Raw genomic sequence first — 15942 nt, forward strand, 5'->3', positions numbered from 1 at the left:
CACCTAAAATTCACTGTCTGCAAGTGAAGCTGGGTACTGCTCAAATAAATAGAGTGAGTAACAATCCATAAAACAGTAAACGGTTATGTTTTGATTTTAAGAGCTAGGTTTTCTTGCCGAATCTGTTGCATGACAAAATCTCAAATTAGTTTGAGAGACAACTTTTGATATTGTATTGATTACATTTTCCTATATTGCTTTCCCCCGAATCCAAAAAGGAATCCCTTTACGCAAAATTCAGGCGAAGAATCAAAAACAAATAAATTATTCTCTAGTAGCGCTAAAACTAACCACAGAATCATCTATGAGCCTTCTCACATATACAGAAACTCGTGAGTTTTATTTTTGTGTCTGTTTGTAAGACAAAACAGAATCCTAGCTGCTTGTGAAATGAAAATTTTACATGCTTTTTTGCCAGTATAAGCACCTTCTGCGCTGTGCAAATGTGATTATTACAAAATTTACATAACTTGGTTGTTTTTCATCATCTCGGTAGTTTTTTTTGCAGACCAGCCCAATTAAAAATGGCTGAAAAGTTGAGCTTCGCCTACAATGTTTTGAAGTTGGATAACAAATATGTGGCTTTTTTATTGTTTAATGAACGCTAGCAAAAGCCATTTCTTTACAATTTAACCTGTTTTCCACATAAAAATGCTATGTGCGGATTTAGATCACTAGGCCAGTATGAATCAGTACTGAATAGTCCATCTACTAAGGGGATATTTTGATGCAGTACTGATCAACTCTGCCAATAGCGTCCAGGTTGATGATTGGATGTGAACAATTTGCCATCACAACCCTTGTAGTTTTATTAATCCGAAGCCTACCAGTTTCCTCGGATATTTAAAATTTGCGAGAAATTTTGGCGCACTATGGTTAGGAATCTAGTTCACTGCCGAATATTGATTATGGTGTCGTGCACCAAATGGTGCAATGTTTAGCTAGTGCACTACCCTAGTTATCAAACAAATTGAAATCTTGCAAGAATCTTGCAGGAAATCTTGCAAGGTGGTACATAGCTATCTATTTCTTTTATCTTGCAAGATTCCTCCAAGAATTGAATTCTTCTCACAAGAATCTTGCATTAATTGAGTACGGTATGTTGGCAGGTAGATGATAGTTACCGAAACAGGTACCGAAAAGTTCTCACAGAATTTGCGACCATTTAGAGCGCTTATCAGTCTTTATTTATTGATATAAACCCCCTAATATAAATCCATACTTTTTGAAAATATTTGCCAATCTTATCAATTTTAGACAAAATTTGGAGGATTAATTCCATTTAGATACGTCTTTTGACACAACAATGTGAATTTTTAATTTTTACATAACAAAACTGTTGAGAACTTCTTTGTATCGTGCTAATTTTTTTTCATGCGACAAAAACAAGTGTATTATGTACTATTATTTAACTCCATCTTTCCAGCAGTACAAAAATACATGCAGTACGATTTATGAATTACGTGTACAAATCTAAAACGCACGTTTTTGAGTTCAGTTAATATTTGTGTGCCTGTGTTTACAAACAAGAAGAAAAATACATTTAATTTTGTAAAAATGAAGCACTGTTTTTGATAGTATTTATCAATAGTAGACTGCAAATAAAAAAACTCAAAGTTATTGAATCTGCGATTAATCAGAGTTTGATTTCAATTAAAGAGCGATAAGCACAACAAAATTTTCTGAAGTTATTTTTACTTATTGTTTATTTACTTAACCAATTCAATTACAATTTGAATGCTTCTCTCGAAAAAGTTCTGAACAGATTGATCTAAGTTGCCAAAATGTCAGTTACGGCTCCGAAAGGCGTGAGCGTTTCATTTCTGGAATTCTTTTTATCCAAGAAACTGAAAAACAAAACATGGACAACCTCTGAGGTGTTAACACACGTTGTGGCGCCTGAAACTAAACAGAAGAAATGCGCGTATTATACTTTGTACGAAAAAACGAAGGACTCCAAGGGTTCGTTTGGAACTTTTTCCTTTCATTTTAGTGAAAATATGTTGCCCAGTTGGGGCACAGACCAAAAATATGTTGCCCAGACCAAAAAAAAAAATGAACTCTGATCAGATCGAACCACAGGCCACTATACTTCTGATTAGACCATCGCAGACTAAAGTGTCGGGTGATCAGACTTTATTAAGATAACCTAATTTATCAATGACAATCAACTTTGGATAGCTAATAAAAATAAACTTTTTCAAATGCGTATTACAAGATATTACTTGTAACAGCATATGAGTGTTACTTTGCGAAATAAGAACATTTTTATTATTTTATAACTCAAATATTAACGGCTGTTATGAGTTACATATTGTGTAATACGAGAATGTAATAATAAATATTATTACATTGCTTTTGCCTAAAAAGCAATTTTTTTGCTTTTGAATAAAAAGCAAAAAATTTTCTGCTTTTGCTCAGAATAAAAGCGGCACATTCACGCCAGGTTATTGAAAATATTTGTTTTTTTTTCAACTTTGCCTTTAAAGAGACAAACATTAGACACTGATTGTGAAGGAAAGAGTTCCACAGGTTCTTTATTACCCTACGTTGCAAACGCGAATGTATTTGTCAGCCACGCTTGGAGCTACAAATGTGAAGACCTTATCAAAACGTGTCTGGCATACGCAAAGGAGTCGAAGGAACCGAAGAAAGTCTATTTCTGGATCGATTTGTTCATTAATAACCAGAATACAGCTACCACAAAAGAGCAATCGTGGTGGAGTCAGAAATTTAGAAAGACTATTGGCGATGTTGGAAATACACTGCTGGTGCTTTCGCCTTGGAATAATCCGGTACCGATTACTAGGCAAGTGCTTAAATTTGAACAAGGAGGCTCGTTAATGTGCGTTCGCACATGATGTTCCGACCCGAGCTCATTTACATTTTTGACTTAATTGTCAACCTAATGATGAGACAATTAAAAATAGACGTATGAATTTTAAAAAATCGTTGAAAAATCGAACTATTAAAGGAGTTGCATAATACCATGTGTCAATACAGTGCTCACAAGGTCTGCCATTAGAAAGACTACGAGAAAATAAACAACAAAATAAGCAAAAACAAAATTTCAGCGAATATGATGAAAGAAGAGAAAAAGAAACACAAATATGGATCACTCACAAAATTTTTATGAAAACACATATTGCCAACAAACAAAGCATCAGTTACGACATGATATAAATGGAAAAATAATTTTTAATTTTAAAAAAAATTGGATGGAACCTCTCAAGGATGAGAACAAATTACAAGTTGACGAAAAAAACAAAAACTGAAAAAGTAAAAAAATTTTAGAAGGAAAAACATCGTAAGCTTTACTACTATTCGCTATAAACTGCGTGCATTGGCAACATCTTTCACTGAACCCTCAATTAGAAGCCTATGCGACCAGTCAGCATTTTACGACTACATGAAGAATTTTAAAAAGGCAAAAACAGCAAATTCAAAAAAAATAGAGCGAGGAAAAATGTCGACACCAAGAAAGGAAAATAATTTATTAGAAAATTTTGTAATCTCAATTAATTCTGTAGCAGCGATGGGTTTCTTTTAATTTTTAACAACATGACTTCAAAAAATCAACAAGTATGAACAAATATAATAAAACCACGAAATTTTAAAAAAAACCCGTTATATCAACGCCGTTAAATTGAATGGCTTTGACCGGAAGGAAAAAAATACGCTAAGTTATGTCTTAATGAGAAAGCAAAGATGTTTGTCAATCATAAGTCAATAACAGGACATCACCATAAGTCTTATGATTATGAAAACAACAACAAATATATGCAAAAACCCAAACTTCATTAGAAAAGTCCGAGAAGAAAGTGTCGAAGCCATTTAAACCAAACGCGCTTCTCTGAACTCTTTGTCTAGAATTTTTTGGACGTCTTTTAAAAGCCAATTTGAACTATCAATATTAGGATAATGAGATAAAATTTAAAAAAGAACCAAAATTACAAAAAACATTCGAAATTTTTTTGAAATTATGAGAACTCGTGGCATCGAAGTCATAAAACAAGTATTTATTAGAAAAACCGCTTCCCAGAATATTTTACAACGCAGTAAAAAGGAGGGTGGTCCTGTCATTACTGAGACTGACTAATAGATCATAAAAAGTGTTTTAATAATTGTTAGTGTCCTAAAATGTTTTTTTTTTCAAGTCTTAATAGCCACTAATTTTCATATCATTCAAAGGAAATCAATAAATACTTAAAATCATGCCTCGATAAGGAGATAAGGTTGTTTATCATTCTTATGTCATCAATAGGACATCACAATAGGTTTTATGATTATGAAAACAACCACAAAAGCGGGTAAAAACCAAAAAGTCAGTGGAAAATTGCAAGAAAGTGTCGAAGCCATTTAAACCATAAACTTTTCTCCCAAAACTTTATCAAAGATCAATTGAACGCCTTTGTTAAATCACTGAGAACTATCAATATTAGGTTAAGGTGATGAAATTTCAAAAGGAACCAAAATTACAAAATAATATACAGAAATTTTAAAAAAAATTATGAAAGCTCGACTCCTCGAAGTCAAAAAATTAGTATTTAGAAGATAAAACAACTTGCAAGATTCATTTTATTTGCAGTAGAAAAAATGGAGGTTATGTCATTACTGATACTGACTTAAGATTCACGAAAATAAGTTTAAGATTAGTTAATATCCAAAAAGTTTTAAAAATTTATTTATTAAAGTTTCAACAGCCATTAAATTCAAGAGCTTTCAACGGAAGTAAAATAAATAAACTACATTATGCCTCGATGGGCAGAACAAGACTTTTATGTTTAATTTGTCAGCAATAAGACATCACAACAAGTCCTGTGATTATGAAAACAACGTTAAAAACAGGCAAAAAAAAAAAAATTTCAGCGGAAATCTGAGAAGAAAGTGTCGAAGCCATTTAAACCAAACGCGCTTCTCTGAACTCTGTGTCTAGAATTTTTTGGACGTCTTTTAAAAGCCAATGTGAACTATCAATATTAGGATAATGAGATAAAATTTAAAAAAGAACCAAAATTACAAAAAACATTCGAAATTTTTTTTGAAATTATGAGAACTCGTGGCATCGAAGTCATAAAAAAAGTATTTATTAGAAAAACCGCTTCCCAGAATATTTTACGACGCAGTAAAAAGGAGGGTGGTCCTGTCATTACTGAGACTGACTAATAGATCATAAAAAATGTTTTAATAATGGTTAGTGTCCTAAAATGTTCTTTTTTCAAGTCTTAATAGCCACTAATTTTCATAGCATTCAAAGGAAATCAAAAAATACTTAAAATCATGCCTCGATAAGGAGATAAGGTTGTTTATCATTCTTATGTCATCAATAGGACATCACAATAGGTTTTATGATTATGAAAACAACGACAAAAGCGGGTAAAAACCAAAAAATCAGTGGAAAATTGCAAGAAAGTGTCGAAGCCATTTAAACCATAAACTTTTCTCCCAAAACTTTATCAAAGATCAATTGAACGCCTTTGTTAAATCACTGAGAACTATCAATATTAGGTTAAGGTGATGAAATTTCAAAAGGAACCAAAATTACAAAATAATATACAGAAATTTTAAAAAAAATTATGAAAGCTCGACTCCTCGAAGTCAAAAAATTAGTATTTAGAAGATAAAACAACTTGCAATATTCATTTTATTTGCAGTAGAAAAAATGGAGGTTATGTCATTACTGATACTGACTTAAGATTCACGAAAATAAATTTAAGATTAGTTCATATCCAAAAAGTTTTAAAAATTTATTTATTAAAGTTTCAACAGCCATTAAATTCAAGAGCTTTCAACGGAAGTAAAATAAATAAACTACATTATGCCTCGATGGGCAGAACAAGACTTTTATGTTTAATTTGTCAGCAATAAGACATCAGAACAAGTCCTGTGATTATGAAAACAACGTTAAAAACAGGCAAAAACAAAAAAAAATTTCAGCGGAAATCTGAGAAGAAAGTGTCGAAGCCATTTAAACCAAACGCGCTTCTCTGAACTCTGTGTCTAGAATTTTTTGGACGTCTTTTAAAAGCCAATGTGAACTATCAATATTAGGATAATGAGATAAAATTTAAAAAAGAACCAAAATTACAAAAAACATTCGAAATTTTTTTTGAAATTATGAGAACTCGTGGCATCGAAGTCATAAAACAAGTATTTATTAGAAAAACCGCTTCCCAGAATATTTTACGACGCAGTAAAAAGGAGGGTGGTCCTGTCATTACTGAGACTGACTAATAGATCATAAAAAATGTTTTAATAATGGTTAGTGTCCTAAAATGTTCTTTTTTCAAGTCTTAATAGCCACTAATTTTCATAGCATTCAAAGGAAATCAAAAAATACTTAAAATCATGCCTCGATAAGGAGATAAGGTTGTTTATCATTCTTATGTCATCAATAGGACATCACAATAGGTTTTATGATTATGAAAACAACGACAAAAGCGGGTTAAAACCAAAAAATCAGTGGAAAATTGCAAGAAAGTGTCGAAGCCATTTAAACCATAAACTTTTCTCCCAAAACTTTATCAAAGATCAATTGAACGCCTTTGTTAAATCACTGAGAACTATCAATATTAGGTTAAGGTGATGAAATTTCAAAAGGAACCAAAATTACAAAATAATATACAGAAATTTTAAAAAAAATTATGAAAGCTCGACTCCTCGAAGTCAAAAAATTAGTATTTAGAAGATAAAACAACTTGCAAGATTCATTTTATTTGCAGTAGAAAAAATGGAGGTTATGTCATTACTGATACTGACTTAAGATTCACGAAAATAAATTTAAGATTAGTTCATATCCAAAAAGTTTTAAAAATTTATTTATTAAAGTTTCAACAGCCATTAAATTCAAGAGCTTTCAACGGAAGTAAAATAAATAAACTACATTATGCCTCGATGGGCAGAACAAGACTTTTATGTTTAATTTGTCAGCAATAAGACATCAGAACAAGTCCTGTGATTATGAAAACAACGTTAAAAACAGGCAAAAAAAAAATTTCAGCGGAAATCTGAGAAGAAAGTGTCGAAGCCATTTAAACCAAACGCGCTTCTCTGAACTCTTTGTCTAGAATTTTTTGGACGTCTTTTAAAAGCCAATGTGAACTATCAATATTAGGATAATGAGATAAAATTTAAAAAAGAACCAAAATTACAAAAAACATTCGAAATTTTTTTTGAAATTATGAGAACTCGTGGCATCGAAGTCATAAAACAAGTATTTATTAGAAAAACCGCTTCCCAGAATATTTTACGACGCAGTAAAAAGGAGGGTAGTCCTGTCATTACTGAGACTGACTAATAGATCATAAAAAATGTTTTAATGGTTAGTGTCCTAAAATGTTCTTTTTTCAAGTCTTAATAGCCACTAATTTTCATAGCATTCAAAGGAAATCAATAAATACTTAAAATCATGCCTCAATAAGGAGATAAGGTTGTTTATCATTCTTATGTCATCAATAGGACATCACAATAGGTTTTATGATTATGAAAACAACGACAAAAGCGGGTAAAAACCAAAAAATCAGTGGAAAATTGCAAGAAAGTGTCGAAGCCATTTAAACCATAAACTTTTCTCCCAAAACTTTATCAGAGATCAACTGAACGCCTTTGTTAAATCACTGAGAACTATCAATATTAGGTTAAGGTGATGAAATTTCAAAAGGAACCAAAATTACAAAATAATATACAGAAATTTTAAAAAAAATTATGAAAGCTCGACTCCTCGAAGTCAAAAAATTAGTATTTAGAAGATAAAACAACTTGCAAGATTCATTTTTTTTGCAGTAGAAAAAATGGAGGTTATGTCATTACTGATACTGACTTAAGATTCACGAAAACAAGTTTAAGATTAGTTAATATCCAAAAAGTTTTAAAAATTTATTTATTAAAGTTTCAACAGCCATTAAATTCAAGAGCTTTCAACGGAAGTAAAATAAATAAACTACAATATGCCTCAATGGGCAGAACAAGACTTTTATGTTTAATTTGTCAGCAATAAGACATCACAACAAGTCCTGTGATTATGAAAACAACGTTAAAAACAGGCAAAAACAAAAAAAATTTCAGCGGAAATCTGAGAAGAAAGTGTCGAAGCCATTTAAACCAAACGCGCTTCTCTGAACTCTGTGTCTAGAATTTTTTGGACGTCTTTTAAAAGCCAATGTGAACTATCAATATTAGGATAATGAGATAAAATTTAAAAAAGAACCAAAATTATAAAAAACATTCGAAATTTTTTTTGAAATTATGAGAACTCGTGGCATCGAAGTCATAAAACAAGTATTTATTAGAAAAACCGCTTCCCAGAATATTTTACGACGCAGTAAAAAGGAGGGTGGTCCTGTCATTACTGAGACTGACTAATAGATCATAAAAAATGTTTTAATAATGGTTAGTGTCCTAAAATGTTCTTTTTTCAAGTCTTAATAGCCACTAATTTTCATAGCATTCAAAGGAAATCAAAAAATACTTAAAATCATGCCTCGATAAGGAGATAAGGTTGTTTATCATTCTTATGTCATCAATAGGACATCACAATAGGTTTTATGATTATGAAAACAACGACAAAAGCGGGTAAAAACCAAAAAATCAGTGGAAAATTGCAAGAAAGTGTCGAAGCCATTTAAACCATAAACTTTTCTCCCAAAACTTTATCAAAGATCAATTGAACGCCTTTGTTAAATCACTGAGAACTATCAATATTAGGTTAAGGTGATGAAATTTCAAAAGGAACCAAAATTACAAAATAATATACAGAAATTTTAAAAAAAATTATGAAAGCTCGACTCCTCGAAGTCAAAAAATTAGTATTTAGAAGATAAAACAACTTGCAAGATTCATTTTATTTGCAGTAGAAAAATGGAGGTTATGTCATTACTGATACTGACTTAAGATTCACGAAAATAAGTTTAAGATTAGTTAATATCCAAAAAGTTTTAAAAATTTATTTATTAAGGTTTCAACAGCCATTAAATTCAAGAGCTTTCAACGGAAGTAAAATAAATAAACTGCATTATGCCTCGATGGGCAGAACAAGACTTTTATGTTTAATTTGTCAGCAATAAGACATCACAACAAATCCTGTGATTATGAAAACAACGTTAAAAACAGGCAAAAACAAAAAAAATTTCAGCGGAAATCTGAGAAGAAAGTGTCGAAGTCATTTAAACCATATGTTTTTCTCTGAAAACTTTATCTAGGATCGATTGAAGATCTTTATTAAACCAATGGGGACTGCCAATGCGAACATAATGAGATAAGATTTCAAAAGGAAACAAAATTAGAAAAAAATCCGATTTTTTTTTTGAAATTACGAAAACTCGTGTTATCGAAGTCATAAAACCAATAGTTAGCAGATAAAACCGCTTACCAGATTAGTTTTGATTGCAGTAAAAATGATTGGCGTCCTGTCTCCTGTCAATACTGAAACTGACTTACTTTTCATGAAAATATATTTGATATTGTTTATTGTACACAAAAAATTGACAGCCACTCAAAGCACTGTAAAGGTTTACCTAATACACATTAGAAAGCCGATTGCTTTTTTAGTTAGCGATTTTATGCCATAGGGCTCCCAAAATTTAGTTACAACTAAAAAAGAAAATCAAAATTTCATTAAGGATTTCGAAAACTCGGAGTCGAAGACGTGAGCGTTTCTTTGAAGTTGAACTATTTGTTCATTGGTTGCCATGTGACTATAAAAGAGATTTGTCATTAAAGGAACCTCAATATGAAAATGACTAGTCTCTAAGTGACTAAAAAACAATAAAAATTTTTCTAAAGGAAAAGTTTTCTAAAAAAACAGCTCCATATTGAATTCGAGTGTTTTTTTATAGTAAATTTTCTCACGAGACCAGAACTATCCTTTTTATCGGTCATCTGGTAATTATAAAAATTGTTTCATTTTGTAACGTGAAATGTAATTTTGAAATAACATATTTATAGAGAAGCCTTAATTTGAACAAAAATTACGCTAAAAAGTGAACAAACCATGCAAATATCACGTGTTCACACAAAACTTTAAACCTCAATAACTCCTCGAATAAACGAAATTCAAAAATTCTTTATAATTTTGATTTCTACGCTGGACGAACTTTTTAATGATACCACTCACATTTCTCTACGAGTTCGGTCGGAACAATTATTACTGACTATTATTGGATGTTTGAAAAACCAAGATTTTTTCAACTAAAATTTAAAAATTGAAAAAAAAATCGTCTTGGGCCGAGGTGTCAGCGCTTAGAAAAGGGAAAACACATAAAAACAGCAGGGTTTGAGTCGAATACGCGGAAAATGCGTCAACCTTACTTAATTTAACGTTGATTGTATATAAATTCAACTCTTAGCTCTTAGTAGTGATCTTAAAAGATTTAACGTAAGTTTGTGTTGTTAGTTTAGCGTTGATCTTATGCAATTTCAACTCTTATCTCAGCGTTAAAATTTATACAAAGTCAGTCTTTAATTTAAATTTGCAGTCAGCACCAATTTGAGTTTGATGGGGGGGTGGGGGGTTTGGTATGTGATAGCATGTGATAGTGAGGTGTTCTTGAGCCCAATCTTAGCAGTAAAAAAACAGAACAGTTTTGTGGATTGCATTTTGTGTCGGCTTTCGTTTGTGTTAACATACGTTCTTGACCGAAGTTCTTGTTCTTCGTATTTTTCATCATTAGAATTTGTTCACTTTTACGGCAAAGGTGTGCTAAAAGAGCTCGACAGGGGGGGGGGGGGGGTGATGTGCTTGTAGGGGTTATATTGGGGGCGCTGCTTCTGGTGAATTTGAAGTGGTGAAGTTATAAGTTTTTATCACCACATTTTTGCCTAATTGCAGCAAAAAATTATCGCATCTACCACCAAATATTTACCGATTGTTACAATCAATTTTGTACATAATATAGTTAAAACTAGGGCTAAAAGTATGCAGGAGGTTCGTGGTTCAAGTCTCAGAGAGAGCGCGGTCTAAGCGTTGAAATTGTTTAAGATCAGTGGCAGAAAGCGTTGAAGTTTTACAAAATACAAAGCAGTTTTCTTAAACTCAGCGTTGATCTATTACACTTTAAAAACCTTCATCACATCTCCACAAAAATATGTCAACTCTAGTTTCTGCTTATTTTTAAAAAAAAATGTAAAATTCTTCACACGGGTACAATGCTGTACTGTAGCCTACCCATTATAGCCCAAATAATAGCCCCCAGTAGGGTATATTTACCATGATGGGGGGCTTTTAGTTCTATGTCCATAAACTGAGGGGGCTACAATGGGAGAGACCCAAAATTGTAAATAAACGTACAAAAATTATTTATTCCTTTTTTTATTATACTGATCGTCAAGCTAATCATCCTGCAATTGTTAGATAAAAACAAACTTTCAAAGTTAAAAATAACAAATATTCTGATGTTTTCTATTATCTTTTTTGGACATTATTTTACGGGAGGTTGAGCGACTACCTCCCGTAATATGGATAATAATGGGTAGTAACCTTTTTATAGGGCGTGGTGTCTTTGGGAAATCCTTTGCACTGTTCAGGAGAATGCCAAACTGGAAGTAGGCCTGCCAAGTGACCAACAGACTCTGTTCAACTCTGCCATCAAAAAGGAATGCAACCGATTGTTCCATTTTTATGATCGTTTTGATCCGGGCCGAGGTGTTAACGCTGAAAATCGATGAAAAATGCGTTGAATGTGTTGAAAAGATATACGAATTGCGCTTTTTAGCGTTTAATGCGGTGAAAAAAATCCACAGCTAAGAATTGCAAATCTTACAAAAATTCACCGCTAAAAATTACTGTAAACTTTTGTGCGGTGAATTTTCGTAAGATTCGCGGTTTTCAGCGGTAAAATTTTTACTTTCACCACTTCCCGTTGATAGCGGTGAATTGTTTTTTTTTTCACCGCTTAAGCGGTGAAAATAAAAATTCATCGCTAAAAACTGAAAATCTTACAATATTTTAACGTATTTGTTTTTCCCAACGTTTGTTGAATCTGATTTAAATTCACAAGAAATATCAGTGAAGTAAGTGACAGATGGCGCAGTGGAATAAAAAGTTTTGTGATGCAGGAGGCTTCGAACCCTTGTACGGCAGTTTTTTGTTTAAGAATTCCGGTGAATGAGGTGAAAATAAAATTTTCACCGCTAAAAACCGCAAATCTTACAAAAATTCACCGCATTCATCGCAAAAAGATGCGGGCGCTTTGCGGTAAATAGTATCTTTTTCACCGCTATTCAATGCATTTCTTATATTTTTTGACAAAGCCTCGACCCGGGGGACGGTTATTGGAAGTGTTTCAGCTCAACTTGGACACTTAAAATCCACAGAACGAATTCGGTCGAGCATCTATTAGCTGCATGTTGCTTTTTTCATCAGAAAAATGATAATTATTCTCTTATAACAAAACTGACCAAATAAATACATAATTTACGGGTTTTGTAGGTCTAGATTTTTTAAGGGCTTCAAAACAGTGTCTGCTCGTCATCTAAAAATATTGGGATTTTTTCCGTCTGTGCTCCCTTAGTGGGTGCATATTTTTCGCAACCTAGAGACGCCAGTGCCATTTGTTAACATAATGATTTACTATGTAATGACACGTGCCGTGTAACTGTGGACACACCCGAAAACGATCCAAATTTTGTTCTTCTTGAGAGGCGACCAAACAATTTGCAGTCACTCTGTTAGATACAAGAGAGGAAACAAAAAGCTAGCCAAGAAAAATTCCAATTTTCCCTCATTTTAACCGAAAATTGAGTTGATTTCGTTGATTGTAAAAATTTCATGGGCCGGAGACAAAATGTTCCTAATAGGGTTTTTTTGCAAAATCTTTCCTAGGACACAAAATTAACCTAACCAATTCATTGCGAATCTTACGAAAGTTGTCAACATGATAACAGGAGCAACTAATTGACATCAACTACTGCCCATATGAACACAGGGTTGCTTCTGTGTTTTTCGGGTGCTATACCAACAATTGGTTGTAGCCAGAGAAAAGTAGATTGTAAGAAATTTCTAAACTATCAGTCAACAAATCTATCTGCATTTTGTTATCTGAAAATGCATCATCAAGTGAGAACAACTTGGGCTAATTTTTGAAAATTTTGTCTTGAAGTAACCCTACGCCCTGCTGAGAAGGGATTGTTATATTGCAAGATAAGATTCCAGTAAAAAAGTATATGCTGTAGGTCATAAAAAATAATTATTATTTTGCGGGATCTTACATGTTGAATGGTTCTCTTGCAGGAATCGTGCGGTTTTTTTACGAATGATCACTAAGTAGTAGCGTTCGTTTGTTTTCTTATTGCGTCAACTTTTTTTTTACTTCTCATTTGTTATTCCTCAAGTTTTGATCTCATTTTGGAAACATAAGTTTTTGATTTTTATAAGACAATTCTATTTCTATTTATCAGAAAGTTCGAAACTGCATCTATTTTGATATTAAACGCTTGACCCCATTGAAACAGAGATCCAAAACACTTTTCTGTATATAAGGATTGTGCTGAGTTTTTTCAAATTATTGAAAACTTGTAGTGTGAATGATATACTGGAAGATATTTCAGGATTCTGGTGGTCATTTTTTTTGGAAGATATCTTTTCAAAGTGGACTAAGGACTCGTCTAATCACAATGGAAATAGAATTCAATATTGTAAATGTAAAACTTAATTAAGGCAATTGACCGCAATAGTTTATTCATACTGCTTGAATTGAATTTTTTTTCATATGTAAGAATAAAAAGGCCTATTTTCCGATTAACAATTAAAGGTCTTATGCGACTTACTAAATTTCCAATGAAAATGTCTCACCAAAAGTCTTATTTACAACTTAATCAACTGCTGAAAAGAGAAATGGAGCAATTTTGATTAGGATTTCACTGCCATTTTGACTGAATTCAGTAATATTCAATCCAAAAATGCCAAATCAACCCGTCCAGAAGATAAAGAGATGATATTCAAACAGATTGAAAAGACACATTCATTTCACCAACTGGACTCAATTGTGAAAGACCAGCTAAGAAACTGGCTCTATTCCACTGCCGAAAAAATGCTGGAGAATTCTTCCGAGAAAGGTCAGAAATTTTCTCTCAGTCATTTATTAGCTTTCATGATCTTAATGTGATTAAGATCTTCTTTCTCTTTGCTTTTTATCACCACGTGTTGGGTTGTCAAAAACTACTTTAGAAATATTAATTTAACTTAAGTATTTACAGTCACATTTTAAGTGAACCGGGGCGTGGGAGCTCTATTTTTCCATAATATTAATTTATCGAAGCCAGTCATGCACTACAAGCCACTTGAAAGCCGGGCAAAGAGAGAGGCGGACAAATAGTAGCTATATCTCCAAAAACATTTCAAAAAATTCTAATTTTTAATCTTTTTTCTCGTTTTCAGATGAACCCTTGGAAACCGGAAAAGTTATGATCCAAATTGCATCTTGGTACTCCCAACTAGGAAAATTAGAAGAAGCCCAGTCAATTTTTGCCCGAGCTGAAGTCATTTTCAACTCTATCAAGGACCCAAAATCAACCAATCAGAGAGAAATTGCCCTGGCTAGTTTGTACAACAATCGGGGGTTCATGTACAGCGAACAAAGCGAAAATCAAAAAGCCCTGGAAAACTTCCGAAAAGCGGTCCAGTTACGATCTAAGCACGAATCTGAAACTTTGGAAATCGCTTCGCTTTATAATAATATCGGCTCCATATATGGAAGTGCTGGCGATTATAACACTGCGTTCGAGTATTACGAAAAAGATATGAAAATTAAAGAAAAATTAATAACAGACAAATCGCCGCCATTTGAAAAATACTGTTTAGGAACTAGTTTGAACAATTTAGCCTACCATTACTTAAACTTTAGAGACGATCCGGTCAAAGCTAAATTGTACTGCGAAAAAGCGCTGAAACTAGCTATCGATAGCTACGGCCCCGATCACTACGGCTTGGACAAATTCTACGAATGTTTGGGAACTATCTACCTGTACAATGACGAAATCGAGAAATCGATCGAAACTTTGGAACTAGCAGCCAAAATAACCCGGGTGAATTTGGGCGAAGATCATTTAAATTTGGGCAATATTAAAACGACTTTGGGTTTGGCTTATAAACGGAAGGGAGACCTTGAAAATGCAATTAGTTGCTACAAAGAGTCGGAGAGGATTTTAAGGCTAAGTTATTCCGAAGATAACCCAGCTATGAGCAACTTGTACCACAACGCGGCTAGCCTTTTCGCTGAAAAGGGCAATTTTTGTGCAAGTATTGAGTACAGACTGAAAGATCTCAAAATTTGCGAGAACAAAAAAGGTCAAAGTGGTTTAGCGGACAAAAATTTGTTCTGCTGTCTGAACAGTCTAGCGGTTTGCTATTTTGACAACCAGCAAGTTGATAAAGCGGTCGAATGTTATGAAAAATCGCTGAAAATTGCGAAGAACTTGTTCGGCGAGGCTAGCGAAGAATATACGCAAACTAGAGACGATTTGGAAATTGCAAAATCTTATGTGGAAAAGTAAACTCTGATTTGAGTAATTTACAAGTTCATATTGATGTACTAAGTACGATACTAACTTATCATCTTCTGAGAAACTTTTCCAATTTCTCATTTCTATGATAAATAGTAAATTTTAATAGTATGTAAAAATACTTTAAATATTGAAATACTTTTAGATTTTAATCATTTTGCGTGGATTTGAAAGCCATGAAAATGAAAACTTCAGAAAGCCATGAAAATGACGCGACGACTTGCACATCTCTGCAAGCAGTACATGACATTTTAAAAAGGACTCAGGGTCGGCGAAAAAAGACATAATTGCCCCAGATTAAAAGTTTTTTGTTAGTTTGTTTTAAATCAAAAAGCTTGAATCAATTTATTTGGTGAAGCTTTGAGTTGGTTTTGATTTCTAGTCAATAGCTCAGAAGCAGGAATAGCAATTGATACAATTGTCATCCTATTATATAGAGCTGCCGTG

The 15942-nt window shown here is 32.8% G+C and overlaps 1 protein-coding gene across 1 annotated transcript; it reads left to right on the plus strand.

Annotated features, from left to right (window-relative positions):
* Positions 1-1547: 1547 nt before the first annotated feature.
* Positions 1548-15647, plus strand: LOC142351202 (uncharacterized). Its single transcript, XM_075403324.1, has 5 exons — positions 1548-1962; positions 2533-2809; positions 11484-11587; positions 13846-14049; positions 14372-15647. The coding sequence occupies exons 1-5, from the start codon at positions 1785-1787 to the stop codon at positions 15484-15486; spliced, it is 1878 nt and encodes a 625-aa protein (XP_075259439.1). The 5' UTR covers positions 1548-1784; the 3' UTR covers positions 15487-15647.
* The last annotated feature ends 295 nt before the right edge of the window (positions 15648-15942 follow it).

Source organism: Convolutriloba macropyga, chromosome 12 (genome assembly GCF_964194025.1).
Source record: "Convolutriloba macropyga chromosome 12, txConMacr16.3, whole genome shotgun sequence".
Classification (NCBI taxonomy): Eukaryota; Metazoa; Xenacoelomorpha; order Acoela; family Convolutidae; genus Convolutriloba; species Convolutriloba macropyga.

Coding starts and splice junctions, on each gene's coding strand:
- LOC142351202 (XM_075403324.1), top strand. CDS start 1,785: ATGTCAGTTACGGCTCCGAAAGGCGTGAGCGTTTCATTTCTGGAATTC. Junction 11,588..13,845: donor GTTCAACTCTGCCATCAAAA/AGGAATGCAACC, acceptor GCAATTTTGATT/AGGATTTCACTGCCATTTTG. Junction 14,050..14,371: donor GGAGAATTCTTCCGAGAAAG/GTCAGAAATTTT, acceptor TCTCGTTTTCAG/ATGAACCCTTGGAAACCGGA.